At 37.0% G+C, this 27,962-nt stretch overlaps 2 protein-coding genes across 4 annotated transcripts in view; one reads left to right on the forward strand and one right to left on the reverse strand.

Moving 5' to 3' along the window:
* The window catches only part of atic (5-aminoimidazole-4-carboxamide ribonucleotide formyltransferase/IMP cyclohydrolase), a 94,511-nt gene extending 89,786 nt beyond the window's left edge, over positions 1 to 4,725 (forward strand). The window contains exons 14-16 of the mRNA XM_006636665.3: positions 2,020 to 2,202; positions 3,902 to 4,057; positions 4,471 to 4,725. Of these exons, the coding sequence (XP_006636728.1) occupies positions 2,020 to 2,202; positions 3,902 to 4,057; positions 4,471 to 4,590 (459 nt within the window). The 3' untranslated portion in view covers positions 4,591 to 4,725. The remainder of the gene's footprint in view (positions 1 to 2,019; positions 2,203 to 3,901; positions 4,058 to 4,470) is intronic.
* A 2,980-nt stretch (positions 4,726 to 7,705) lies between these two features.
* Positions 7,706 to 27,962, reverse strand: part of LOC102684349 (fibronectin) — a 59,189-nt gene continuing 38,932 nt past the window's right edge. For 2 of the 3 annotated variants that reach the window (XM_015359189.2, XM_015359187.2), the window contains 15 exons: positions 27,617 to 27,886; positions 23,848 to 24,035; positions 23,468 to 23,555; positions 23,042 to 23,218; positions 21,253 to 21,342; positions 20,684 to 20,872; positions 19,267 to 19,356; positions 18,342 to 18,536; positions 18,096 to 18,220; positions 16,541 to 16,679; positions 15,851 to 16,003; positions 11,738 to 11,863; positions 11,170 to 11,276; positions 10,469 to 10,579; positions 7,706 to 10,164 (listed from right to left, as the gene is read on the reverse strand). In XM_015359189.2, coding sequence (XP_015214675.2) covers positions 10,096 to 10,164; positions 10,469 to 10,579; positions 11,170 to 11,276; positions 11,738 to 11,863; positions 15,851 to 16,003; positions 16,541 to 16,679; positions 18,096 to 18,220; positions 18,342 to 18,536; positions 19,267 to 19,356; positions 20,684 to 20,872; positions 21,253 to 21,342; positions 23,042 to 23,218; positions 23,468 to 23,555; positions 23,848 to 24,035; positions 27,617 to 27,886 — 2,117 coding nt within the window. In that variant the 3' untranslated portion in view covers positions 7,706 to 10,095. The remainder of the gene's footprint in view (positions 10,165 to 10,468; positions 10,580 to 11,169; positions 11,277 to 11,737; positions 11,864 to 15,850; positions 16,004 to 16,540; positions 16,680 to 18,095; positions 18,221 to 18,341; positions 18,537 to 19,266; positions 19,357 to 20,683; positions 20,873 to 21,252; positions 21,343 to 23,041; positions 23,219 to 23,467; positions 23,556 to 23,847; positions 24,036 to 27,616; positions 27,887 to 27,962) is intronic. The other variant, XM_015359188.2, reaches the window with a different exon arrangement.

Genomic DNA, 27,962 nt, shown 5'->3' on the forward strand with positions numbered 1-27,962 from the left:
TGCATCTGTATGTGATAGTTCACTGATGTTTAGTCACTGTAAGATTGTGTTGTGTTGTATTTATTGATCAACTGATCCACGTTTTATAATAGAGCCACTTATTGATCAAAGTACCTCCTGTAGGGAAGGTGCTCAACATATTTCATTATCACTAAAATTAAACATACAACAAGTATGTTAAAGTATTGCAGGATAATGATTTAATTCCTCTATAATCTTTAAGAGCTGTATATGTGTTTACTGAAGTGATGTTAAGCAGCAACATAATAAATGTTTTATTCCTCAAGGAATAAAATACTTTATCTATTAATAAAGGTGTGATTTTGACAAACAAAATGATTTCACTAAGGCTTTAGATTAAATTATGACTTCAGGGGTAAATATATAAGGTGTAATTTTTTTACATTAAACATTTTTTTTACATGAAAGTAAAAAAATGCACTGTGGCATCTCGCAATTGAGACTTTAAATCTCAGAATTCCGAGTTTATATCTCGTTGTTGCGACATAAAATCTCAGAATTACGACTTAAAATCTCGCAATTGCGATTTTTTATCTCACATTTGCTACTTCAAAATAGTCCACATTTCATTGTCTGTCCTTTTGTTATTGTAATGGATTCGGGTTCTATGGCTTGTACCCTCGCCACTCCCACCCTAGTCCTTGCCTCACTGCATGAGCTCAAACCCAGGTTTTGCCAGCTGAGCTAAAGAAGACCTTCCGTTACACTATATTCATAAATCATACAGGATCATAGATCTATAGGCCTGAAGACTTGTCTTCTCAAGTGCCCTGATAAAAATATAATTAATTACAGTTTTATGGAATCCCATTTCCTCCAGGGAGGCTTCCATAATACCCGGATGGAATAGTGGTCTTTTTTAAAAAGTTTTTATTTAAACACCAGAAATACAAAAAAAGAGACAGACTATGAAAAAAGATACAGAAATAGGCACTTCACATCCAGAGGAATTCACAGTTCTTAAAGCAGGAAATTATACTTTTAACATTTAAATTTCTAATAGAATTTAAGTAAAAAAGGAATCATACTTTAAAAGCATTAATAGAGGGAGCAGTATTATACCATTTACTTTTATGGATGAAGTATTTAGCCAAAATAATTAACAAATTAATAATAAGAACATATACTTTATCCAAATCAGATCTAACAAAATATAAAATATAAAAAACTTAAAATGTAACATTTACCTTTAAATGTTTAATAATAACATTTTCCAAATGTATCCAAAATTGTGTTTGTATATATGCAATTAACAAACAAATGTAACAGAGATTCCTTCTCATTATTATAAAATACACATAAGTTGTCTTGTTTGTGTTTAAATCTAGAAAGTGTCAAGGATAAAATCTGTGAACGATCTTAAATGAAATTTCTTTAACTTTATTTGTAAGGCAGTATCTGCAATTGTCCAAACTAATTTCCAGTTTATATTCCTAAACATTGCATTCCAAAAGGAGACCTGGCCTGGCTATGTTCATTGCTGGCTCCAGAAGTGATGTCACAATTGCGAGATTTAAAGTCGCAATTCTAAGTTGCAATTGAGAGATATAAACTCGTAATTCTGAGATACAGATACTGCCAGATACCACACCATACCAAGAGAGATTTTTATTTTTGAATTTTGCCACTATGATGTAGCTTGAATGTTCATTATATGTGTAATGCTACAAATGTAGTGTCCTAACCATTTTCTGCAGTGTTGTTCTGTACTGTTCATATAAGTAGTTAATGAAAATCATTTATTTGAATTATGATTTTTTTTATTGTATGGCAAAGCTTCTGCTTTAAATGAGACTAAAAAAAGTACTTGGTACTTCAGTACCGAAAGGTTGAAGAGGCCTTAGGGCAAAACCTTTACATGTATTCTTAATATAACTTTATAAAATACTAGTCATATACAGTATTGTATTTTGTAATTGTTGAGATTTAGCATAGAAGGGGTAAAATAATGTAGGAAATGCTGACCATTTTTAATACCTTGTTTGTGTTCTTTGTCAGGTTATTGGGATTGGTGCTGGACAGCAGTCTCGTATCCATTGCACTCGCTTGGCTGGAGACAAAGCCGATAACTGGTGGCTGAGACACCACCCCAGGGTGCTGACCATGAAGTTTAAGCCTGGAGTGAAGAGAGCTGAAATTGCCAATGCCATCGACCAGTTTGTTAGTGGGTCCCTTGGGGCGGTAGGGAAATCTTAATCACATTTCTAAAATATTATTTGCATCCTAGGGCTTACATTTTTAAGTTTAAGAATAAGAGTGGATTTCCTGTTTCAGTAAATGAGTAATTACAAAATTTTGGTTAGTTTGGGTTAAGGGTTAGAGAAAACATATTTTCACTAATAAACAGTTCCCCACATTTTAATGGTATACTTTTCCTTTCCTTAATAAAGAATAGATTGCATCAATTTCCCTTCCTTCCTTGCAAAAAAGTACAGTAAAAACCAAGCAAAAATTAATACTAGTGACATCTAGCAGCCTTGGGGTTCTATTGCAGACATTGACGGCGCTTTAATTAAGCAGCCTGTGCCCTAGAGGGGCTAATGGGAAAGGACTAAGCATTTGATGTAAGCACACATGTTGCCTTTATGTGATTGTTTTTTCCCTATAGTTGTAATAGTTACCTATTAAGACTCCTAGCCTGGTTTTTGCTTGTAACCTTGTCAGCAGCGAAGCTACCATCCTCCTGTTGTCTTCACTTCAGTGGTCTGGTGGTTAGCAACTGTGTTTTTGAGAGATTTGGGGGTGGGGTGTTTGTTGCTGAGACAGTAAAGCAGGTGGAATTACCTTGGTCATCCTGAGTGGTGTCGTTTCTCTTAAGCAAAAATTCAATTTCTGGTAAACTTACAGTACTTAAAATGTTATAATATGTAAAAGGCAAGGTTAACAATTTTTTCCTGTAAGATTTATCAAAGCCTCAGACAACTACTATCTGAATAGTGTTAATATGGCTGTGCCTGGTTGGGTTAATGTTAATGTGGCTATGCCTGCTTGGGTTAATTTCATTTAAACCTTCAGGGCTTCAAAGCTTTAAACCCTGAAATTAGCCTTTTTGCTGTTTTATAGACTTTCTCTATAGCCTCAAATGACCAGGAAACGAATTATCATTCACCACCAAACATGACAGATGCATATTTTGAAAGATGGTTACAGTTAGTAAAGCATGTAGAGTAGGGGTTGGTAACCTACAGCATGTGTGGCATGCGCAATAAAAGTCTATTAAGCCATGAAGAATCCAAGTTAAAAAATGATAAACTATATTTGACTGTTCTGTAATTTACTACTACAATGAAAGCTTTGGTACAGAATAAAGGAATCACTTGTATGCATTAGTTTTAGCAAGGCTGGTCTTTTGTTTTCACAGCAAGTCTCACAATCCATGCTGCTGATAACATTTTTCACACTTAAGAGTAAAATCAAACTGCACAATGAACAAAAAGTTGCAAAACTGTTTCCAGCAAACATCACCGCATGTATGAATGAATTCAACCTCTGTCTTGGGACACTGGCACCTCAGCTTTTCGCTATTTCCAAGATTTTAAAGAACTTTTAAAACATTACACAATTTATAGTATGTTGCTGAATTCATGCAAGAGCTGGTATCAGAATTGTTCAATTAATTTCTGATGTTTTGGCCTGATGTTTTCTGATTATAGCAGACAGTGACATACATTTATTTTTCAAGGATCACAGTAAATGGCAGTAAATTAATTTTATATGTAATTAATTTATATGTTTTATTAATTAAAATGTAAGTAGGGCTTTTATTGACATCAAAGTATCAATGGCATGTAAATCAGTAAATTGAATTAAACTTTACTTGTTTTTGATTTAGCTCAGATTTTTGATGATAAGTAACCAGTTCAGTTTCACTTCCTTTCAGGGTGCTGATCTGGAAGCCTGGAAGGCACTGTTTGAGGAGGTTCCTGTTTTGCTGTCTGAAAATGAGAAAAAGGACTGGATTAGAACACTAAAGGCTGTGGCTCTCAGCTCTGATGCCTTCTTCCCATTCAGAGACAATGTGGATCGAGCTAAACAGGTAGTTTTTTTAATGACATAACTATACAAAATGTGCTTTCTGCTCATTTTCACATTATGTAACATTTTTTTTTACATTTTAATTCAGTTTTCAGACCAGAGCAAGACACAATAGATATCAATGGACCTCAGAAAGAGGCAAACAAATGCTGAAAAACATCTGACCACTGTTTTTGCACTTGAGGAATGTGTAAAAAGAAGCAGCATGATTCATTTTTTATGCTTGCATGTTTAAAGAAATTTCAGCTTGAACTTTGTGAATAGTGCAATAGTGCGCTTTTATGTATGTGTAGATGTAAACCTGGTAAAACATCTCCCTCGAGATTTAAAAATAATGAACACCTGTTAAGTCATTTACTCTTCTCAGTCTATATATAATGACACAGATAAGGGCTCAATGTCTTTTTTTTCTAGAGTGGAGTGGAATATATTGCAGCTCCTTCTGGATCAGCAGCAGACCAAGCAGTGATTGGTGCCTGCAATGAGCTGGGAATAACACTGGTACACACTAACCTGCGTCTGTTCCACCACTGAGACACTCACATTGCAAGATCATCATTCCTCTTGGAAGGCCAACCACGGGTGTTGGTTCCCATTATTCCATAAAAGATTGCTTGATGATGTGATGTCTGTCTGCTTTTTTTGATTAAATAAACTTATAGACATGTATTTTTTCTCTCATTTTTGATGTTCTTATAGTCCTCACGTAGTAGAATACTTGGTAAGAGAAAGCACTGTCAAAGTAAACTAAATTCAAATCCTCATCCCGCAGTTCAGGGTAAAAGTTAAAATACATTCAAGGAAGGACAGAACAAAATCAACAATGAGTCATCAACCTTAAAATGCTTAAGCTTCCTTAAGAAAAAATATGCTGTTGTCCTTTTGAGGATCAAGTCAGTATTGGCTTCGAAATTTAGCTTTGAGACCAGAACAGTCCCCAAGTACTAAAGGCTGTGGAGCTAGTATTGTTCTAATTTATAGTGTTTATAGACTTAATTTGTAGTATTGTTCTACTAGTTCCACTGAATTTCCCCCAATGTAGGTTAGGGTGAGGTTTTTTCCTGAAGCCAATTATCATGTCTTTGCCAACTGGTGTGAACAAAGCTTCCTCAAGCTAAATGTGTCCAAAACCAGCGATGAGTCTGTGGCTCTAATCCTTTGATTGCAGGAGTAACGATGACAGCCGTCTGCAAATTTGATTGTGTCTCGAGTTGTGATAGCTCTTGCAGTCATTTGTGTATAGGACAAAGAGTAAGGGAGACAATACTCATCCCTGGAGGGACCCAGTAGAAAAGTGATGTTTATTAGATAAAACATTAAGTCTCACCTTCTGAGTTCTATCTGTTAGGAAATCAGTAACCCAGTTGAAGAGATTGAGATTGAGATCAAGTTTGACAATAGTTTAGTTGCCAGTAGGTGAGATTGAATACAATTCACCAATAGCACTCTAGCATGGATCTCGTTTCCCTCAAGGTTGTTGGAGGATGAGATTGAGAAGGCATTCTGTAGCATCTTCCACCCCCATACCTGCCCTGTAAGAAAACTGGAATGGATCTAGCTGATCCTGTACTTAAGCCACAATCTCATTTTTCACAATCTGTTCAAAACTTTTCATAACCAGAGAGGTGAGGGCTACTGGTCTGTAATCATTGAGTGAACTGGGAGATTTGACTTTTGCCACTGGGACAACAACTGATTCTTTCCACACCTAAGGAACCTTTTCTTGGGTTAATGACAACTGAAAAATAAAAGATGCCACACAGCTGTCGAGCACACCTTTTCAGTACACTGCCCCCAACAGAATCGGGACCCGGACTCTTCCTCTCCTTAAACTGACTGAACCGTTTGCTCTCCATGAGACACACAGACAGGGAAAGAAGGTTGGGGTCAGAGCGCAGGGTCACCCATTTATATGGCGCTCCTGGAGAAGTTGGAGTTAAGGGCCTTGCTCAGGGGCCCAACGAAGTAGGATTCCTCTACCAGCTGTGGGATACGAACCGGCAACTTTCCAGCCACAGGTGGAAACCGGCCCTAAGGTAAATAAAATGGTCATTTTCACTGAATTAATTCTACCCAAACTGAGAATGGTGGAACTTCGGATGAGATATTGTTTTGTGCATTCTATATAGTGGATATAGAGTGGCAGCCTTTAATGGGAGAATATAATTAATGTGATTAAGTTCACTCATCAAAATTTAATTTATACTCAGAAATGTGACTGGATTTAAAAGGCATTGTCTATTTTGTTGTGGAATAAAGCCAGTAGGATCAGAAATATGAAGTAATTAATCTGTATACTATGATTATATAGGAAATATATAGATAGTATATAAGAAAACTTTTATGTTCTTGTTCTACACACTTCAAATGAATTCAATAAACAGTGATGAAAGTGGATATCCCTACCTTGTTCCATGACAAGGCATACAGTGTAAAGTATTGTCCTGAGTTAAACTAGATGCTAAAGGCAATGTATTGACCTAGGTGATGAAAACGACCAAAGCCAAATTGAATGGTAGTATTAAATAAGTATCTCTACTCATTTCACTACTCAACAAGGACTTCAAGGAGTGTCCATGTTGATGGAGTGTAAATAATATTTCAAACTAGAACAGAAATTGCCTTTTCATAAATCTTTTGTGATTTGTTAAGGAAGGGCAGACTAGATGCTAGATTTTTGGCAAGGATTCTAGTCAACGTACTAGGACTTGACTAGATCTGGCAAGGATCTTAACCAGTTAAGGTCAGAAATAAGAGATGCAAAAATTGGGGGGGTTATCTTTCTTCAGCAACAACAGTGTAGTATCTTGAGAAGGGGTAAAACATGTTAGTGTTAAGTACAAGCAGAGGTTGCTGAGCGAACCGTTTGAAAAACTGGAGATTTGCCACTTTGCTTGAACTGATTGCCATCGGGGGTGGCAACAGGGGAACTCTAGTGAAGTTTTGGGGAATATTCAAAAAGATTAAATGTTGCAAAAAGATTAAATTCACTTTAAAAGGGTAGGAGCTTTTTATAAATGTAAGGTGTTTTCAGCACTTGCCTGGTCTGTTTATAAACTATAAGTGGTCAATTCAGCATCTGCAAGTTCTTGGTCTTAATAAAGTTATTTGCCCTTAAAGATACTATAAGCCTTAACCGTTTCCCATAATGCACCAGAGGAAATGTCTATAGTGGTATTTCTTTCGAAAAAATGGGAATTAATAAAATAAAATGCGAGTCAGAGAGCAGCAGTGGATTTTCAACTTATCCACATTAAGAGGGGATGTTTAGAAATTACTATCTTCTCATAGTTGCAGTTATTATATATATAATGTATGGTACACATTTGAAAAGTACTGTATGGCTCTTGAAAAGGATGTAAGAAAACTGTCAGAGACAGCATAAGAATTAAGGATGTAATGGCTGATGCAGTCTTACATAGAGGAAGAATAGTCTAAAGGAGGGATTCCCAAACTTTTTCATGCCTCCCTTGACCAGTCAAATTTTCCACGTCACCCGTGTCCAAAATAAGGCAGTGTGATATTTTGCATTTGAAAAGGAAATGATAGGTCAAAATAAAAACATTGATTCAATTTTAATTATATTATAATATTTTTAATCATTTTCAAAACTAAAATACTTGTAAACGCTCAATCAAAATGGTTAAAATACTTGAAAAACATTTTATTGAAATTGTTTGAATGTGAAAACAATTTGAAAAAAAGTCAACACATTTGTAATATGAAAATAAATCCTGATTTACTAGGCTCCAAAATCCAAACACCAAAACTTACCAATTTCTGTGAACAGTTTCCAAATGACATTTCAATTTACTGGGTAGCATGCTCTCAGCAGCCAACGCTTTTAGGCAGACGACACACTGAGGAAGTTGTCCAGTTATGCACATGAAACAAAAATCCAAGTAACTCTCGTCATACTTCCTGTATTTGCATTTGTTTCTCTTTAGAACAAGGCTCCGTGTTCTTCACATTTTTTACTCATGTTTAAAAACCACTCCATTGCGATCATGTAACAAAAAACACACAAAATAACCACTCCTAGAAACATTGTGAAACACCAAAGCCGCACAGGGAGCTACGGTCAACTTGTATGCTGCTTACCAACTGCCGACTCTCGTGCCCAGTGTCATGCGACAACGTTGTACAGTACCTTAAAATCGGCTAGGTTGCATGCGACTCATACATTCTCTGTACACGAACAGCAGGTTTTGTTTGTAATAGAAAAAAAATCTTCGATTGGCGATACCTGCAACACCCCTGACCGATAATGACGCTTTGCTAAGGTGGCATGAAGCACAGTTTGGGGTGTGACATCACTCCACCCCCTATAACAGCACAAAAGAACCAAACCAGTCTCATTCATTAGTGCTATGTTTGTACCCATAATCCCAGTGTAGAGAGCAAAGGGGGGGAAACTTTACCTAATGTTGCCGAGTACACAGTAGCTCCTCAAGGAAGTTGGCATCATACAGGAACTTAGGTCTTCATAACAGTCTATGCAGTCATCTGCTTGGGTGGGAGACACTTGGGTTCATCCCAGCTATAACTTTTTACTGATCATGCTGGAATATTCAATATCTCAACAAAGTCTTGTTTAATTGCATTGATGAAGCAAAAAATAATTGGTTCACAAAACACATTGGAAGAAATCTTGGGCAGAATTGTTTATGAACTCTCTCAGCCTGTCATATTGGGATAAAAAGTCCTGATTTAGCAGTCCCATAGTTGGGAATGTCAGTGCCAGGTTAGTTGAAGAGAAATTGAGTTAAACAAAATTAATACTACTTTTATAAAGTCAGAAAGCACAGATGCATTGTGCAGATAACTCATTGGCTGATCATCCTGTGAGTGAAGGACAGTGACCTCTGACCCACTGCATTGGGCTGAAGGTGACACAGGGGAGACGGACTGCACCACATTTAATTAATGTGCTTCATAATGAACACGGCTTTATGATGTCCTGGTCTGCGTTCCATACCCAGACGATGTTTATCATCAGATGGGACCCTTCTACCTGCATCCCTATGCTTACACAGAGGCCCAAGCAACTTTATCAAAGCTACAGAAAAATCTTTAAGAACACTTAATTCTAAGCAAGGCATATTATTAAACTGTTACACTTGACTGTAGCGATGGTCCTGACAGAATGATGTTGTTAAGAGTGATAATTGTTGTTCGACAATGAACCCAAGAACAACTATGCAGTACTCAGTATTCCCTGACTTGAGGGTGGGATGTTTTTTTATCTTTATTGCTTGCACATCCAAGATAGTGCCAGGACTGGATTCTAATAAAATACTCAATTGTACATGGTAGTCAAAGAGATGAAGACCAACACTGAGGTTCTTGTAAAACTTTACTAATAAGGGGTTTCTGTCCACAGAAGTAATGGCTTTGGCAACTACAATATAAAAATAATAAAAAAAATCTTGTTTACATCTTGGTGTGCACTTGTACCCCTCTTTTATCCAAGCAAAGTAAGATTACAGGATGAAAAAACAGTTACTTAAGAGAACTGTTAACTACTACATTAAAAACAGTGCTGCACCAGTAAAATGAAGAAACAGGTGCTGAAGGAGAAAAAGAACAAATTAAAAGAGTAATGACCCATTAAGATGCTTTGCATTTTATAAAATGGAATAGTACAAAACAGAATGTAAGGACGTAAATGGGGTCCAGCATTTTAGAATTGTAACGGTAGATTTAACTAGTCTTGGATGACACTGTTGGGGAGTTTTGTGTCCCTATCAGGAGGTTTTGGGAGTAGTGTGTATTTAAAAAAATAGACCATAGGGCTATCGTGCTTTAAAGAATACTATATTGGTTTACAAATGCTATGCAGGGAATGCTTTTAAAGTGTCTTAAAAAGGAAAAAAAATACTTTTCAAGTATTGAACACTTCATGATACTCTGAAAAGCTGTGATTTGGAATGATAGCAGTGTTATGTTTAAATAAGGCACAGAGGTGTTATTACAGTTTTCAGATAAGAACTCAATGGCACCACTGGCTTTGGATGTAGTTCAAGAAGGCTTCTCTTCTTATTTTCCAGGAACATGTGCATCCGCAAGCAGCTCTGGCCTTGTGCACTCAATGGGACACTTGATGTGCTGCCGGGAAAAAAAAAACATTACTAAACTTTTGGAAAAAATGCAGAAAAATAAAACTTCAATCAAACGTTACATTTAGATTATTGGGGAAAAATGTCAATACAAACGTGGAAAGCATTAGATTTTCAAAATGCTGAGTTCAAATCTTTGATGGGAGAAATGGCTTCCAGAGATTCTCAGAAAACAAGGGTTCAAATGGTTATTTCCAATTTAAAAATGAAAATAAAACATCTTGCGCTGTAGATCTTTAGTGATTTGTTAGCACTGGTGGGATACATGATATAGAAATAATAATTACACTTACAACTTTCCTCAGAGTGTTGTCCCTGTATCTGTCAGAAAAGTGCGTCTGTGTGGATGGTAGGGAGACATCTACTTCAGCAGAGGGCCTGCGACAGTTTTCACAACGCCATCCCTACAGGCAAAAAAATAGCACTTACTGTAAAACCCTATATGCAGCATTGACAAATTGTGCAAGGCACTGTAAATGGCTGTATACGTGCTTGGTGAAGTTTTGCTATTTCAGACCTGATCTGATGGTATTGCATTACATACAAAATGAAATGTGTGCATTTAACTTCTCTGAATACCTGAAGAATATTTACATTAAATATCTGCAAAAAGAAAAAACTACATAAGCATTCGGATTCATAAAGAAAAACCTTGCAAGAGAAGCCACTGCATTACCTCCAACTATATATCCGGGAGCACATATATAAAGCATTACCAAAAGTATTCATATCCTTTTTATGTTAGCCCATTTTGTGAAATTAGAAAATGATACATAAATATTTCTAAAACCTTAATTTTATTACCAATTTGAATGAATAAACAAAAGCCTTAAGGGTAAGCTATTACAGTAAATATGAAATATGTTGTTTGCATAAGTATGTGGACTTGTGAACTCAAATTATTGGTACAAGCAAATGATTGAAAAAGCATAAACCTAATAAACAATGCCCAAATACCAGTTTCACTATACTAAGTGCAGAAGAACAAGTTTACCTGCTGTCCACCAAAGCATGTGCAGGTGCAGATAGCTCCAAGATATTCCTTCTGCCACTGCTGTCCAACCTGGTACATTTTACCTTCATCATAGCAGGTGGCTTCATCTTTGCAAATATAGAAAATTCCAAACACATACAACATTAGAGGGAGGAAACTTTAGAAAATCTAAAATTTTTGCCCCGGTGACTTTGTCTACTTGTCTAAATGTATTAAAAAATCCATAAAAAACAAGTAAAAATTGAACATTAACTTAACCCCCCCCCACCAAGTCTATAGGGTCTCCTACTAGAATTTCTCCTTGAAACAGTTCAGAAAAAAGGTGCATAAAACAGGCTTTGAAAACCACCCTGTTGGTGCCATTAAGCAAAAAGTACAATTTACAGGCATCTAACAACCAAAACATAATACATTTGTTGAATTGGACAGTTTTTTAAAATGCTTACCTAGTAACGTTGAGATTTTAACTTTAAAACTAACAGCAAAGAAGCTAGATTTCCCAATCAAATAGGACACAAAATATAATGCCAACTTAAGGTTACATTTTTAGTAATTACATAACACTTACGAGGCTCACACTTGAACTCTCCTTTGCCATTACCCAAGCATGTACAGCTCATCATATGACCGTTCTCTGTCTGGCGGTTCCATTTCTCACCAATTCGATAGTTGTTCCCATTGTCATGGCACCACTCTAAAAAATAAATAAATAGCACATTCCAATACCTACTTCAGATTTCTATTCATACTTAGTATTGAAGAGATAAGGGAGACACCTGGGAATTGAGATTTTTTTTGTATTTGTATTTCTGCAAACTATGAAGTCTAGTGGTTTGAAGTTGGCTTTGTGCCCAAATATATAAAGATACTGCCTGTCCTTGGTCAGTAAGATAATGGGCATGTATTTGGTAAGCTGGGTATATGCCCAGAACATGAAAAGAACATGAAAAGTCTGCAACTTAGATATAATTAATAATATTGGCATGTATTGCTATCTTATCTGTTTAGAATGTGTCGTAGTAGCTTGGTTGCTCAGTATAAAAGAGCATCTTTAGCTACTTATTTTTAAGTCTGGTGGTTGCAAGCCGGACTTTCATACAGTATGCACATGAAATAGAGACTTCTGCTTAACAGACATCTGAACTTTGTCATTTGTATGACAACAGTATAATGCTTCAATTGTTTTTTGTAATACATGTACACACCTTTCCTCGTCAAAGGAAAATACATTTCCACTGTCAGATTCTAGCCAACATCTATCATACACCTTAATTCTGTAATTGAATTACAATATGCAAAGATTTCTAGACAAAGATTTCTACCAGGACATCTAAACTGATATTCAAAAGAAAATCAGAACTATGCATGTACAGTTTTAGAAAACGTTAGTGAAATTTTTATAAACTGACTACCACAGTCGTCTTGAATGACGCAAGTTGCTGGAAAATTGCATAAGCATTAAATCATTAATTCTCTAAGACTTTGTACAATACAAGATTTTGTCTAGGTGTTTGTGGTATGGAATAACTTTATTTGCAAATTCAACTTGTTTAACTGTAAGAGAATCCAAGTCATTGACATAGATCAGGAAGTCCAAAAGGTCAAAAACAGACCCCTGCAGTACACCACCGCTCACATGAGTATTAGGGATGATGTTCCTTTATATGATACATTGTTTTCCCTTTTCCAGTCCACATGCATACATACCTAGAAGAACCCTGGGATTTAATTTTAGAATAAGTTTAAATCGAAAGCTTTCAGGACTATAAATATTGTGGATATACAGTGCAATCCATAAGTATTTGGACAGTGACAATTTTTGCTGTTTTCGCTCTGTAGTCCAGCACATTGGATTTGAAATTAAACAATGGTTACAACGTTAATACGAGGGTATTTACATCTATATTGGGAGGACCACATAGGAATCGCGGCCCTTTTTATACATAGTCCTCCCATTTTAGGGGACCAAAAGTAATTAGACAATTGGCTGCTCAGTTGTTTCTTGGCCAGCTGTATGTTGTTGCATCATTAGTTCATGCACAAGAGAGCTAACAAAAGGTCTAGAGTTGATTCTAGAAGTGGTATTTGCATCTGGAGTCTGTTGCTGTTGTCTCTCAACATGAGGACCAAAGAAGTATTAATGCCATTAAAGCGGGCCACCATAAGGCTGAGAAATCAGAATAAATCAGAGACATAGCCAAAACATTAGGTGTGTCAACATCAACTGTTTAGTACATTAAGAAGCCAGAACACACAGGTGAGCTTAGCAATTGCAAACGACCTGGTATACCATGGAGGACCACAGTAGTGGATGACCGAAGAATACTTTCAATCGTGAAGCAAAACCCCTTTTCAACTACTGAACAGATCATGAACGCTCTCCAGTGTGTAGGCATAGATGTGTCAAAGACTACCATAAAGAGAAGATTAAACCAGCATAATCTCAGAGGGTTCACCACAAGATGCAAACCACTAATAAAATGGCCAGGTTACAGTTTGCTAAAAAGTACATAAAAAAGCTTCTAGAGTTCTGGGACAAAGACTTATGGACAGATGAGACAAAGATTAACCTGTACCAGAGTGATGGAACAAGAAGAGTATGGAGAAAAAAAAATGGAACTGCTAATGATCCAAAGCATACCACCTCATCTGTGAAACACGGCAAAGGAAGAGTGTCATGGCTTGGGCATGTATGGCTGCCAGTGGAACTGGCTCACTTGTCTTTATTGATGATGTGACTGCAGATGGCAGCAGCAGGATGAATTCTGAAGTGTACAGAAGCATATCTGCTCTGAACCAAATGCTTCATTGGATGGCAATTCACCCTGTAGCAGGACAATGACCCTAAGCATACTGCTAAAGCAACGATGGGAATTTTTCTGGGGCAAAAAGTGGAATGTTTTTAACTGGCCAAGTCAATCACCCACCCTGAATTCCATTGAGCATGCATTTCACTTACTGAAGACAAGACTGAAAGCAAAAGCCCCCCAAAACAAGCATGAACTGAAAATGGCTGAATTACAGACCTGGCAGAGCATCACCAGGAAAGATACCAAACATCTGGTGATGTCAATGGGTTGCAGACTTCAGGCAGTCATCAATTGCAAAGGATTTGCAAACATGCCACATTTTATTTAAGATTATGTTAATGTGTCCAGTTACTTTTGGTCCCATGGGGGGACTATTTAGAAAAAGGGCTGTGATTCCTAAATGGTTCACCCAGTACAGACTAAAAAACCCTCAAATTAAAGCTGACATTCTGCACTTTAACCTCATAGTCATTGTTTTATTTCAAATCCAATGTGCTGAAGTACAGAGCCAAAACAGCAAAAATTGTGTCACTGTCCAAATACTTACAGACTGCACTGTAGTTATGTTATATCTCATTACACACATTTCTAATTTTTAGGGCGAGACCATATGCATTCTCAAAAGCAAGAGCTAGTAAAATTGGAGCCCTATGGCTGCCCCCTTATTTTATCAGTTGAGACAGCCACAACGGTCCAAATAGCCAGATTCAGAAATCCTCAGAAATGACAGCACTAGAAGGATCCATGGAAGGCTGAATTCTTAGGATGTCAGCAACCCAACCCATTTTTAAAGTGGCAGAGGAAAGGAAGTATAGTATAAAGATGATTTTACATCCTCTGATGAAGAAATGGCACTTTGAATGAGTTCCCACCTTTCATAGGCCAGACTGGAGTTTCTTAGATGAATTAAAAAAAAACAGCTGGTAATTTGAGCTCTGTACAAGACCAATCTTAATATTCAATGCCAGAAGAACCCCAAATGACCCACAAAACAAACCCCCCTTGTGGTTAAAATATTTGTGCATACATCTTACAATTGATTTTTTTTTTTGTTTCCTTGGGATTTAATATGGCACCAGTCAAATTCTGGTATTCTGTCCATTCTTTTAAACTAGATAATAAAATCAATTTTAACCTGCTGTTATAGCATTGTCTAAATTAAAACAAATTGAGATTCCCTATAAAACATGTAGGGCCATGACTCTAGGGCCATCCTCACTCCAGATGTGAGGATGAAGTCCATACTTCAGAAATTAGGAAACCTGCTCAGAATTGCATCCTAAAGCAAATTGTAGAAACCCTTAGGTTTTGTCACTTGATAAAGAAAAAGTGAGCAAACTAGGCATGATACAGTGATGTAATTCCAGAAATGATTCTAAAAGTATAATGGGTTTCCTCATCTACTAAATTTAGCTTCAAAATGCTACTCTAACTCAAGTGTAAATAGCAAAACGTCTAATATAATAAAAGGTTGGGGAAAAATTTTCAGAACACTGAATTTTGACAAACCTGCTATATGACATAAATGCATATCAATTCTTAAATTAGACAAAATGCATGAAAAACCTGAAGTTAGGTAAAACTTGTCCATGACCAGTAAAAGAAATCAAGAAGACTGAATTTGCATAAAATACTCAAAACCTTTTCACAATAATTAGGGCATATTTTCCTGCTTCCTAAAAACCATTAATACACTCAACTACACTCAAATTTAAAAATTGTGATCTATTATGTGGTTTGCTTTTCACCGGAACTCAGTTTCATACTCTTTACAATTACAATCGGAAATTAAACCTATAACCTTAGCACAGTTGTGTTCACTTAACATTAGTTACCAGCATATCAAGGGAAAAAAAGAGATGATTACTCACTGGATGAGTCACACCTGAAATGGCCACTGCCAAAGCCTAAGCAAGTACACCACAGCTTAAAACCAGTTTCTGACATGCGCTCCCACTCAGCTCCAACTTCATGGTATGTTGCGGTGAAAGTATCATAGCACATATCTTTTGTGGGAACCCCTTCTGAAATTGCAAGAAAATAAAATTTGTTAAACACTAAGGTGCTTTAATTGCATGAACTGACTTCAGTGAAAAGCGTGGCATTATGTGGGGCTGTGTTCAGTGTGGAGGCTGAGCCTCCAAGGGGAGAATCATTCCAGCGTCAGAATTGTGATGTGAGCGTAAGGCTGTCTGCTAACCTCACACCGGTACCTTTGCCCCTTAGACGGGGCGTTAACTTTATGGGACTCACCAGAGCTCCTCCCACTCCCGCATTATTACAAAAGACGTCAATCAAATTTTGCGTTACATCAACCTAAAACATAACACTGAGTTTCTCCCAACTTGCATTAACTTCATCTTGCAAAAGTTGTCCCCTTCCACTATTAGAAAAAATATCATTTAAAAATGTTTTGCCAATTAGAAAAACAATGTACAATATCACTAATTCTTCAGTAAACCCTGCAATGTAAGCATCTCCAAATATACCTTTTTTAAGTAGGAAATAGGAACTCAATCCACTTCTGCATTGAAGATTATTGACAAGAAACTAATCCTTACCAGCATTTCCTACTGTAATGATTTCCTCCAAAACCTTATGCTTCAGCCCTCCTTTCAGGGCCTCAACAATGACGTTATATGAAGCTCCAGATGTGAGGCCATTAAGGGTTGCACTAGTGGAAGTTCCTGGCACACGAAACTATTAACAAAAAAAATAACCATTTGATTTTAAAATGCTGAAATCTCTTAAGATGGTACTTCTCTGTAAAGCATAAAATTGATTAAAACTGCACAAAGAAGGATAGTTTTGTTCAGTTTTAGTGTTAACATTTCCCTTCTCTTTACAGTAAGCCCCATCTGGTTCCTGCAGAGGGGCAGGCTTCTTACAAGCTCAGTTGAGAAATCTGAATGGCTTCCCAGTGACTCCCAGTCAGTTGGCAAGATTTCAGGACATGCTGTAATTTCCTGTCTCTTCCGGCTAAAGGTCAGCAAGCCAAATACATTCTCATCGAAATCAGAACAAACCTCAAACATGATACAACTAACATTCTTACTGGCACAGTACCTAAAATAAGAATGATCCAAGTTGTCTAAATGACGCATATGGACTGAAAAGGGAGGTAAGGGTTGTAATTGTAATTCTGGAGATCTACAGATTTTTATTTACTTTTATTTTATAATGTAATTTATTTTAATTGATCAATTAGTGCAACTCTACCAGAATTTTAAATTGATAACTAATGCACCACATCTGAAGGATCTCCAAGCCACCTTTCTGTGCAACCTACTTTGGAAAAACAATTCAGCATTACAATGCAAGCATACTTGTATCCAAAGGTTCCAAAAGTTCTATGAAAAATTTATATTCCTGTTCAGATTAAAGATATCTAACATCTGCAGTCCTCTCTATAAAAACCAGAGACATGGTGAAAGTGATAGTGAGAAACCAAACGAGCCAGAGCAAACCCACAGAGGAAAGCAGCTTAAGAGAGCTGACAAGAGGAGATCAGAAGGAACAAAAGTCTAAGGAAGCCTTCTGCTGAAGCAGAAGAACTGAAACCAAGGGTTTTCTCTAGTTTTGGTGTCAGTGATGAAAAAACTGCCATGCTAATTCTTGCTTAAGGATGTACTCTTGGCATTGCTTTTCTATTCAGCCAGCAAACAAAACAAAAACATTCTGATGCCCCTCATTCCCATTAGTCTCCATAACCAAAAGAGTTTCTTCTGCTTTCATGCCATCACTTATTAGCATGCATTTAACCTGATTGATCAATAGCACAGTAATGTTCTAGCTAAAACAGATAAACATTGGCTACCAAAATACATTTAGAATTACCTATTACATCAGTGGACACATATGGCCACTAATGTAATATGTAATATGTAATATGTAATATGGCTGGGCTGTAGCAATCAATGGTGTCAAGCCACAGCAGCCAGGAAGTGGTACGAGCATTTGCTCTTACCCACTGATGTTGCTAAATCAGTCACACTGTAATATTAATTCCCATCTTCAAGTCTGTTTCAAAGACATTTAAGTAGTACAGGTCTTCTTTTATAGCCAAATGTAGTTTGTGTGACAGTCTCAAACTTTAAATGGTTTCATGAACCTTACCTGGAACACCTGCTCATTGGGGGCCAAAGGGTGGCAAGAAATTAGGTATTCAGAGGTTTGCTGCAGAGGATTCCAAGAAATAGTAGTCTGTGACTGGGCCTCCTGGGTGGTATCCGTCTCATTGTCTAGAATATGAAATGGAGAGCCATGTACAGGAGGTTCATTTAACACAGGGCAACTGAATACCTATCCCCTATTTTCCTTGTGAAGGAAAATATTGTATGGGCCCAGTGCTATGGGACCCACCTTGATCATGATGCCCAGAGTTTCCCAGACTCTGGTTCTCAATGTATACGTGCTGGCCCTGCTGTCCTAGCCCATGCCCATTGGTACCCACAAGCTGGATGCCATTGTCGTCATCAAACCTGATGGGAATCACCTCTGGAACATCCAGGATATCAGGCACTGGTCGCTGGGGATTTGGCAGCTGAGGTTCATGTTCTAGCAGAGAGATGGGTGTTAGAAGCAAGCATGTCGGGATCTATGGTTAGCTGCTACAGCAAGTATGTTTGGAAATAAACAGTATATTATTGCCATATTTATAGCATATGCATTGCATATAGCATTGTTTATGCAAGCAAAAGAGCAATTATATAGCTACAGCAAAAGCCTTCTTATCTCTTTTGCCATCCAACTAATTACTTGAAAATAATTTAAATTAAACCACCAACTTAGGCAGTTATCCAAAAATATCCTGCGGTTCTCACTTCATGAATCACTGTAACACAAAATAGCAGCCTGGGAAACCCCGTAGTGTATGATTTAACAAAGGAAGAATTCATCCTTTTTCCCATGAACTAGCAATATTTGATATTTTTATATGGTCTACCACTCAACTCCATGCATAAGCAGTCATAGTAAAGCAGTAAAGATTTCAGCTGCATCTTCTGTAAACTTTCTTTCTGAAGAACCTGTAGTAAAAAAACCTCTTGCATCAAACAGTTCTACTTAAAGGTACCTTCAATTTCTATGTATTTCATGGCTCTAGTTATCACTGAAAACCCCCACTTATATATTTAACCATGAAACTATACATTCAGCAGGTTCTTTCTTTTGGTATTTATATAACAATTTAGTCTGAAAAATTCCAAACAAGCTTTATACTATAAAATGGTTCATGAAAACTAACACCAGAAGAGTTTGTGGAATTATTTATATTATTTCTACTCACGTGTTCGGGCAATCCCAACAAGTGGAGCACTTCTCAAAGCATTCTGTAAAGCAATGATCTTGATGATGTACTCTGTGCCTGGTCTCAGACCTAATGAAAGCAGAAAAAAAATTAAGAACATCTAGGAACAAAAAATATTCCATGTTTGAGGGTTAGCTAAAATGTTTGTACTTCCCACCTAAGTTTTCCTATTCTGTATTTTCAATTCAATGGATATTGTCTTAAGTGTTTAAGTAGCCATCATAAATCCTCGAGATGGTCAGAACTGTCAAACATCCAAAGGAGTAAAATCAAAAGAGTGCTACCTAAATGCTGACTTTGACTAAGTATTTTTATACTATAACCGACTTAATTCAACATTTAACAGGACAATTTCTAGTCATTAAGCCAGCTTTCATGGAGATGAGAAATACATTAAAAACACACCACAGAAGAGGGAGTTGTCAACAGTAAGCATAAACTCTTTCATCAGACTGCATAATTCTTCCATAATAAATGACAATTTTTTTTTTTATCCAACGAACACTGGAAGAGAACTGTATCTTTCATGAAAGGGTGCATAATCTTATTTGTGGAAATTTTGACTTCTTATATTGTGGAATTCACAGGCTGCAATCTCTCCTTAATGGTTTATGATGCATTGTTTAGAACAGGTAAATCACTTCATATTTGTTTATTAACCTCTGTTTTAAGAGTATGTAGTCCTTGGAAGAATCCTTTTGTTTATCAAGACATTAGCACATCAGCGCAAACTCTGGAAATAATTCTGATTTTTTTCTATCTCTGTAGAAGTGACGACTGATAAGCCTGACTTATCTGATCTTACCTTTTTCTATTTTATCTGTAAATGCTTTTATATAGCTTTATCTGTCGAGTGTATTGGTGTTCCTTGTAATACATCTCTTGTTAAGCCTGCTGTGTGGTCATTACTCCAGGCACCAAGCTGTGCTCAAGAACAAATTACATGCAGCAATATACTTGGATTTTCTTAATTTGGGAGGTAAAATGATCAATAATTTTGTATCACTTGTTTGCACAACAATCCAATTTCAAGACAGTTCTTTATTTTTTATATACATCATACTTGAAATTGAAGGTCCCCATTTTTATAACTGTAGTCTTTTTGAGCACTCTTAGTTTGAAATATCACATTGATAAAAGCACTATCCAATCAATCCCAAAGGTTTTTATATTTTAATGTAACCAAATCTCCATCATAGTTTTAAATATTTGGGAAGTTTTAAATATTTGGGATTCTTGCCCCTGCCTCACTGGTAAATACCCTAAAGAAAGGTTTCTTTCAGAGTATACCACTGTAGTTTGCTGAAGAAATAGTTAAGTACTAGAAGAGTTACCCATATGGATGAGCAACAGTAGCGAACATGTAAACAGAACATTCCAAATTCTGCCTAAGTACCAGATATTGTAGCTTGACTGATGCCAGCATGGGGCTGTGGAGTGATTTCCTTGCGGCTTCCACCAGCCTCTTCATAGGTGATGAAGTAGCCAGTCACCCTGGCACGTGGGGGCTCCCAAGTGAAGGAAATGGAGCTTGGAGTGATGGAAATGAACCTGATATTTGATGGAGACTCAACTGCTGGCTTATCTAAAGAAAAGAAAACTTTTACAATCCTATTAATGTAACAAACTCTTGCTCTCCAAAAAATATCCCTGACTTCTGGATTAACTATATGTAACTTTTAAACATCTGAATTATGCCTAGTATTCAGTCCAAATGGCATACTTTTTGGATGCTAGCTTTTATATATTTCTCTTTAAAGAATAAGCTTAATAGCATACAAACAAATACAAAACGTATAAAAAACAAAAATACAAAACTATTTTCTTGCTCTTCCAAGAGACATTATGTTTTGAAGCAATGTGACAATAGACTCTTAACAAAAAAGATGTTTCAATGGTAAATAAAAGTCCCTTTGAATTGCATAATATTAAACAATCTTTGTCCTTTGTTAGAAGAATACTTACTTGTGGTGGCAGTCAAAGTGAATGGAGCACTGCGAGCTTCACCGTTCATGGCATAAATGTGAATGGTGTACATAGTGCCTGGCTGGAGGCCTGAAAAGTTTAAAGATGCATCTTAATCTCTCATGTCCAAACATTCATATTGTAGTTTGTCTACTTTGTGTCCTGTCCTATAAAAATAATCTTTCATAAATAATGGTGCTGCTGTCTTCTTGGGTGAAAAAGCACTTAGGGACCATCAAGCTCTCAAGAGTAGTCGTTTTCCCAATTAAACAAAAAGATAAGTTTCCCATCTTGTAAAACACATTCAATTGCTTACTTTCTCTCCAGAAGATGTTATGCTGAAAACCAAATATGATTTTGATCTGGTGTGAAAGACTTTCTACTGTTTAGGTGTCTGGGGAGCATAGATACGCATTATTTTTAAAAAAAAAACTTGATGTTGGAATGTATGTGGTGCTTAAGTGTTTGCATTTGCAAATGGGTGTAGTAGAACATTAGTCTGCATATGGTTATGATTTAAAATCAACTTTAAATAAGTTGAAGGAGGCTCCTGGCAAGAGGCACACAGTTAAGGTATTTTAAATGTAAGACCTGGTAAGACTTGCCTCCTAGCACAGCTTCTTTTATAGGGGAAAGGTTTTTAGTTATGTTTTGCTAGGACAACAGGTGTGTGTGGGAAGAAGCACAGTGGCTGTACTGGAAGTATCTAGCCATGACCCAGCAGGCACTTTCTAAAAAACATGGTTTTGGAAGGGAAGACCAGGAGGGGTGGCCCACTGTCAATTTTCCCCAGAGGTTTACTATGAAGTTAAAATCGAGATGGAGCTCTCAGGTAGAAATGGTGTCTGTTGTCAAAGGTTTAGCAGAGGAATTCACTTTAAATATAAGTGGACTAGAGCAATGAAGACAGTCAGGACCTTAGTTGTACATCTCATCTGAAGGAAAGCACTTTTTGTTTTACAGTATAGTGTCCCCATCACTATGCTAGGGCATTAAGACCCACAAAGACCACAGGGTGATTCCCCCTGCTGGTCCCACCTATACCTCTTCCAATAGCAACCTTAGCTTTCCCAGGAGGTCTCCCATCCAGGTACTGGCTAGGCTTAGTCGGTTGCCAGTTGTGAGTTGCAGGGTGACATACCTGGTGCAATCTATAATTAAGTACAAGGGACTAAAGGCAGTTATCCATATACTGTTCAACTAACACTGGAGAGAGTCTGGATATCAGGGCTCCTAGAACCCTTGGATGGCCATAAAAGGGAGAATGCAGCTGTGTGCTCTGCTTATTGTAATAAAGTCATCTGTAAGGCATTCTTGTAATTTCCTAGTTAAAAGAGAAGCAGCACATGAGGAACCCTGCAGTGTAAGTCCTCAGGTTAATAGTGGCCCAAAAATACTCCTGGAAATCACTTGCCTAGAGAAAAGAAGTTACTGAGTTTTCCCTGGGAGAGGAAAATATGGTTATCTATTCTGGAGAAGATTAAACTGATAACCTGTGTTCTTTTTACTTGGCTATCATGACAGAGAAAACTTCCACAAGGACCAGCTGAAGCTCATAATATCAGCTAAGGATGCATGTCTAGTCCTGGAGTTAGTGAGGCTTTGGTCGAGTCTATTTTAGGTTACAGTCTAATGAACCAGTGAAACCCCTGGACCATAGAAGAAAAACCCTGCAGCAGATCAACTAAAACACAACACTTAAAAGGGAAACTGCAAGCTGCAGGCTGTAAGGGACAGGTCGAAGATTAATATGGTGCTCATGCTGACAAGTGAAGACCCTGTGGCCTACCTGTAATGGTGTAGGTCCTGGCATCTGGGCGGACAGAGTTCTGAATAGGGGTCTGGCTTCCAGCTGGAGTAGCTTCAATATAGAAACCACTAATGGTTTCTGTTTTAGAACGCCAAGTGAGAGTGATGGAGGAATCTGACAAATCTGAGATCCTAACACGCCGAGGTGGACTTATATCTGTATAAACAAAAGGTCAGAATTATAGACTTCTTAGCCACACAAGTCTGAACTGTCACTTTAAACACACTAATATAAGACATGAACAGAGGTGAATAGTATTGTGTTTGAAGTTATTGTATAGACACTGGAAACATCACTTATTTTAATTCACAGGCTTAAAATTTACAATCTCAAATTAATTATATTTATATTAACTCAATTAAATTATATTTTAATTGCTGAAACTATTTTAGGAACACTGCTCACTGTCCAGCGTGATAACTTCTCCACGAGCAGGTCGGCTTGTCAGAGAGCTCTTCAGGGCATAGACATTTACTTCATATTTAGTAGCAACCTGGAAAACATTCAAAAATGGAATTCAGAATCCCAAACAAACACTTTGGGTTAAGTATGAACTTGATATACTGTTAATCTAAATGTTTCACATTTCCACTATTCTTCCATTTAATGTTACAAAAGTGTTTTACATTATGTGTTGTACATGAACCATTGTACTGTACTAATATAATATGCTTATTATAATATAGTATACTTAAAATAAGGCCTGCATAGTAGAAAATAACTGGGAATTTTACAGTCACATGTCTGGTTTATTAAAATACCCCAGTAATGAAAAACACTTTTACCATTAATCCTGAGACAAAAACAGAGGTTGTATCAGGTGCCAGGTTGATCTCTTTGGTTGGTCCAGTCTTATCCTTGGGATTGACCACCACACGGTAACCAGTGAGTCTGGCTTTAGGTGCTTGCCATGATATCGTCAGGCTGGATGGGGCAACTTGCGAGAACTTTAAATCAGTGGGAGCAGGTATTGCTAGAATGGGAAGACATGGAAAATAATCAATCATGAATATTTTATCAATATCAAACAATGCAACAGAAGACAGGATTCTGTATAGCTCAACCTACACACAAATCCATGCATAATTACTTGCATCTGCAGCTGAGAAGCACCCATGCAATATGTATGTGGAGCACGTCATTACATTTCACTACAGGCATGCAAATTAACAGTCCAATTGATGACTTTGGCAAAAAAAAAAACTCTTTCCACTGTTTGCATTACCTACCTCTTTTATTGTAGTATCATTAACAAATCTGACTAGTTTAACAACTATACAAGAAACTAGATTGATACAGATCAGGAAGAGCAATGGGTTTAATATTGATATATGTAGCACACCACTATTCACATATGCTTACATAGTGGTTATTCCCTTCCTTTTCTAAACCCATGTTAGCAGCCTCCTAAAATATCAAAGCATTCCAATATTTTAGAATTATTTCAATAACTATCTAAAATCAGTAAGAGATGCAAGACTGATTTCTATGTAGTTTTCATGTTCATGTCTGTCCCCATTTTTTTTGGTTTTAGATTTGAGATTTTTTAAAATCTATGGGTAATGAGTTGAAATATTCCAGATACTGCTCTGTGAATAACATCCCTCATTTCCTCATGACTTGTTTTTAACTTGTCTTCTAATCTTGTATCTCCTGTCGAACTGGTATCAAGAAGCTCAGTATCAGTTATACTGAAATTACTCAATACTGCTGGAGCTTGATCCATAACAGGCGTCTCCAACCTACGGCCCGAGAACAGAGGACAGCACCACTGCACTGCACTTTGATTATGGAAGCTCGCCGTTCTTATTTGACTGCACATAAGTAAACTGAATGTGAAACCTCATTTCAGATTTGTTTTCACATAAAATCCTTCAGACAAAAATTTATGATTTTTGAAAAACAGGTGGCAGCTAACAATATTGTTCATTTTGCAACTTGTGAAAAGTACAGAAATTAATGTACCAAATCTCTTCTGATTTCACATTCAAAATAGCAATTTTAGGACCGTTTTCAAGATTCTGACAGTATTTGCAATTCAATTCAAGGTGCTTTATTAGCATGACCGATAGGTACAATCGGTGTTGCCAACGCAAATAAAAATAATAAAATTAACATAGGACAAAACAAAAAATAGAGGTAACAGTATCTCAGAGAACATAAGATTGTTCCAGAACCCTTTTGCAAGTGATACTGGAAGATCTTCAGCCCGAGTTGCAGTTTGAAGTAATTGACATTGCTGTGAATGACTTTTCTGTCTTTGTCTCCACATATATGTGTGAACAAACTTTTAAAGATGAAATATGTAAAATCTAAATATCAAACATCACTCTGATGAGCACCCCAAGCAGATTTTGATTTGGGGGGACTACAGAATGTCCTCAAATTCTGGTTCAAACTTTGTCACAGAAGCAATTCCAAATATCACATTAAATTTGTACACATGTACATGGATTTTTCTTTTAGTCCCATTTGTTCATTTGAACATTACAATATATACATTTATTAAGTGTACATTGTGTTGTTTATTACATATTCCTCCATCATAAAATCTCCCTGTCTACCTACCCTCCCACTCTCTGGCCCTCCAACCTTTCTGCTGAAGCAAATGTGGCCCTGAAGGAAAAAAGGTTGGAGACCCCTGATCTGGAATATGGGGAATATTATCAATGCTTTCTATTGCAGACATTTCAGTGAAAAAATAACATTTTTATTGAACTCTAATGTTGTACTACTGGAAAGGGTGCTTTGAAATATTTTCTGAACCATTACAATATTCTTTTTGGCCTTCCCATAGCCAATTTTACCATAGTTTTTCAGCTGTGCCAGTAGTTCTATATATTCTTTTGAACTCAGGATCATGGACCCTTTTATGTAGTCTGGGTCCATGCAGCCTGTTAAGTGTTCTTTTCTTCCGTTTTTTTTCTTAATATCACCACTAAACCATTTAGGCCATTTTTCCCTGAAATTAAACTAATTTTGGAATAAATTCACTTTGAGCCTTTAACTATGTTTCAACTATCATGGTTTCCCCTACAGCTGTATACAGATGGCAAGCTACCAGGCAAAAAATCAGTAATAACACCGCAAGATCATTTGCCAGCTAGCAGCCGCAATAGTACATAACTACATAGCTAAAAAACGTATAATGTATTAAAGTATCAGGACAATTTATGGTCTCATGTCTTGGTCTGAAAATCTCATATATTTGCATCAAGTCTATGTTGACATAAAAAAAAGAAGAATGTAAAACTCCGAATTTGTTACAGAGACTCACAATTCAGTTAACCAATTAAAAGAATCAGTGTTTTTAGATTAAAATTTTCTTAAACTATACACCAAAAGTTGCCATATTATGAGCACAATTTCCCAGTGGAAATATCATGTCTTTCCTTAATTATATGGTGGTTATTAAAGTCAATAAGCACATCTTGCCATTTCTCTACAAAACGTAACTTAAGCCATTTCAGGCATTAATCCCCTAACAATAGTCACCTTTGCTACATACCTTCTTGATCCGATCATATAGTAAGCTACTTGTACAAATATCTTTATCAGGTGGTCTATATCATACACCCCCTGATAAGCCTTTTGAATTTCTATTTTCCAGTTTAACTCACATCTTACATATTCTAAGCTAAGATAAGACTATTGGCCATATACAATTTCATGTATTCGGAATTTGTCTTTTCGCATACCCCAACTAGCTCTCCACGAGAAACAGACAGGGAGAGAAGCTTGGGGTCAGAGCACAGGGTCAGCCATTTATATGGTGCCCCTGGGGCAGTTGGGGTTAATGGCTTTGCTCAGGGGCCCAATGGAGTAGGATTCCTCTGCTGGCCGCGGGATACTAACAGGCAACCTTCCGGCCACAGGTGCAGATCCTTAGTCACAGAGCCACCGCAACGCCTCAAGCTGTAGCCTACAGTCACATAATTCTTTCTCAATTGTGCCGATTCCTCTAATGATTGATCTCCCCCAATATGGGATGTAAACTAATTCCTGTAATATTAAATGCAACCTGCAGTGTAGTTCCACAGATCATGTACCCAACATGCAGCAGAGGCCTCATGTTGATGCTGCTTTTTGCCTTGATACTAAATACAAAAATTAATAAATGTTTGTTATATAACTTGTAATTATATCAAATTACACCTGAATACCCGCTTCCCACAAAAACTGTTGCTCCTAAGGAGGCAAAACAAGCCTGGAAGAAAATTTCCAAAAAACACTTAGGTAAAAAGTACTCCATTGCCTAAGGGCAACCAGAAAGATTGCAGGAGCAACAGCAAAATTATTTTTTCTAAAATTGAGAAATTGCAAAACTGAACAATTTCTCAATTGTTCAGTTTTGCAAAAACTGAACAATTGAGAAACTAAGAATAAGCTATAATGCTTTTGCCAGATACTTCTGAACTGAACTGTTCCTTGCATCTGTGCTATAGCATTGTGCATCCCAGTTACAACAGAATTAAGACTCATCCCAGCAGTCATTATGAATACATACATCGTCCCTGATATTCAAAACAATGTTATCCAGAAAAAATGCATTACCCGTAGCCTGAGTTCCAACAAGAGGCTGACTTTCCAAGTCATTGTGCAGAGCAATGATTTTAATAGTGTATTCAGTGCCTGGCCTCAGCCCATGCAGCTCTGCAGTATCATCCTCCCCATGGGGGGCTGGCCTCAGCTCACGTTCCCCATCTTCTGGGCTGGAATATGTCACTCTGTATGAAGTCACCTGGCCCTCAGGGCTCTCCCAGGCTATTTTGATGGAGTTTGTGTCAATGTCCGTAAAAGTAAGGGCTTTGGGACGGTCAACACCTGCAAGTGGAGAATGTTAAGTCAAACTGTAGTGCACAGTATTGAGTTTCAGAACCCAATGAATGGAACTGGAGAA

This window comes from Lepisosteus oculatus, chromosome 12 (assembly GCF_040954835.1).
Source record: "Lepisosteus oculatus isolate fLepOcu1 chromosome 12, fLepOcu1.hap2, whole genome shotgun sequence".
NCBI classification, from domain to species: Eukaryota; Metazoa; Chordata; class Actinopteri; order Semionotiformes; family Lepisosteidae; genus Lepisosteus; species Lepisosteus oculatus.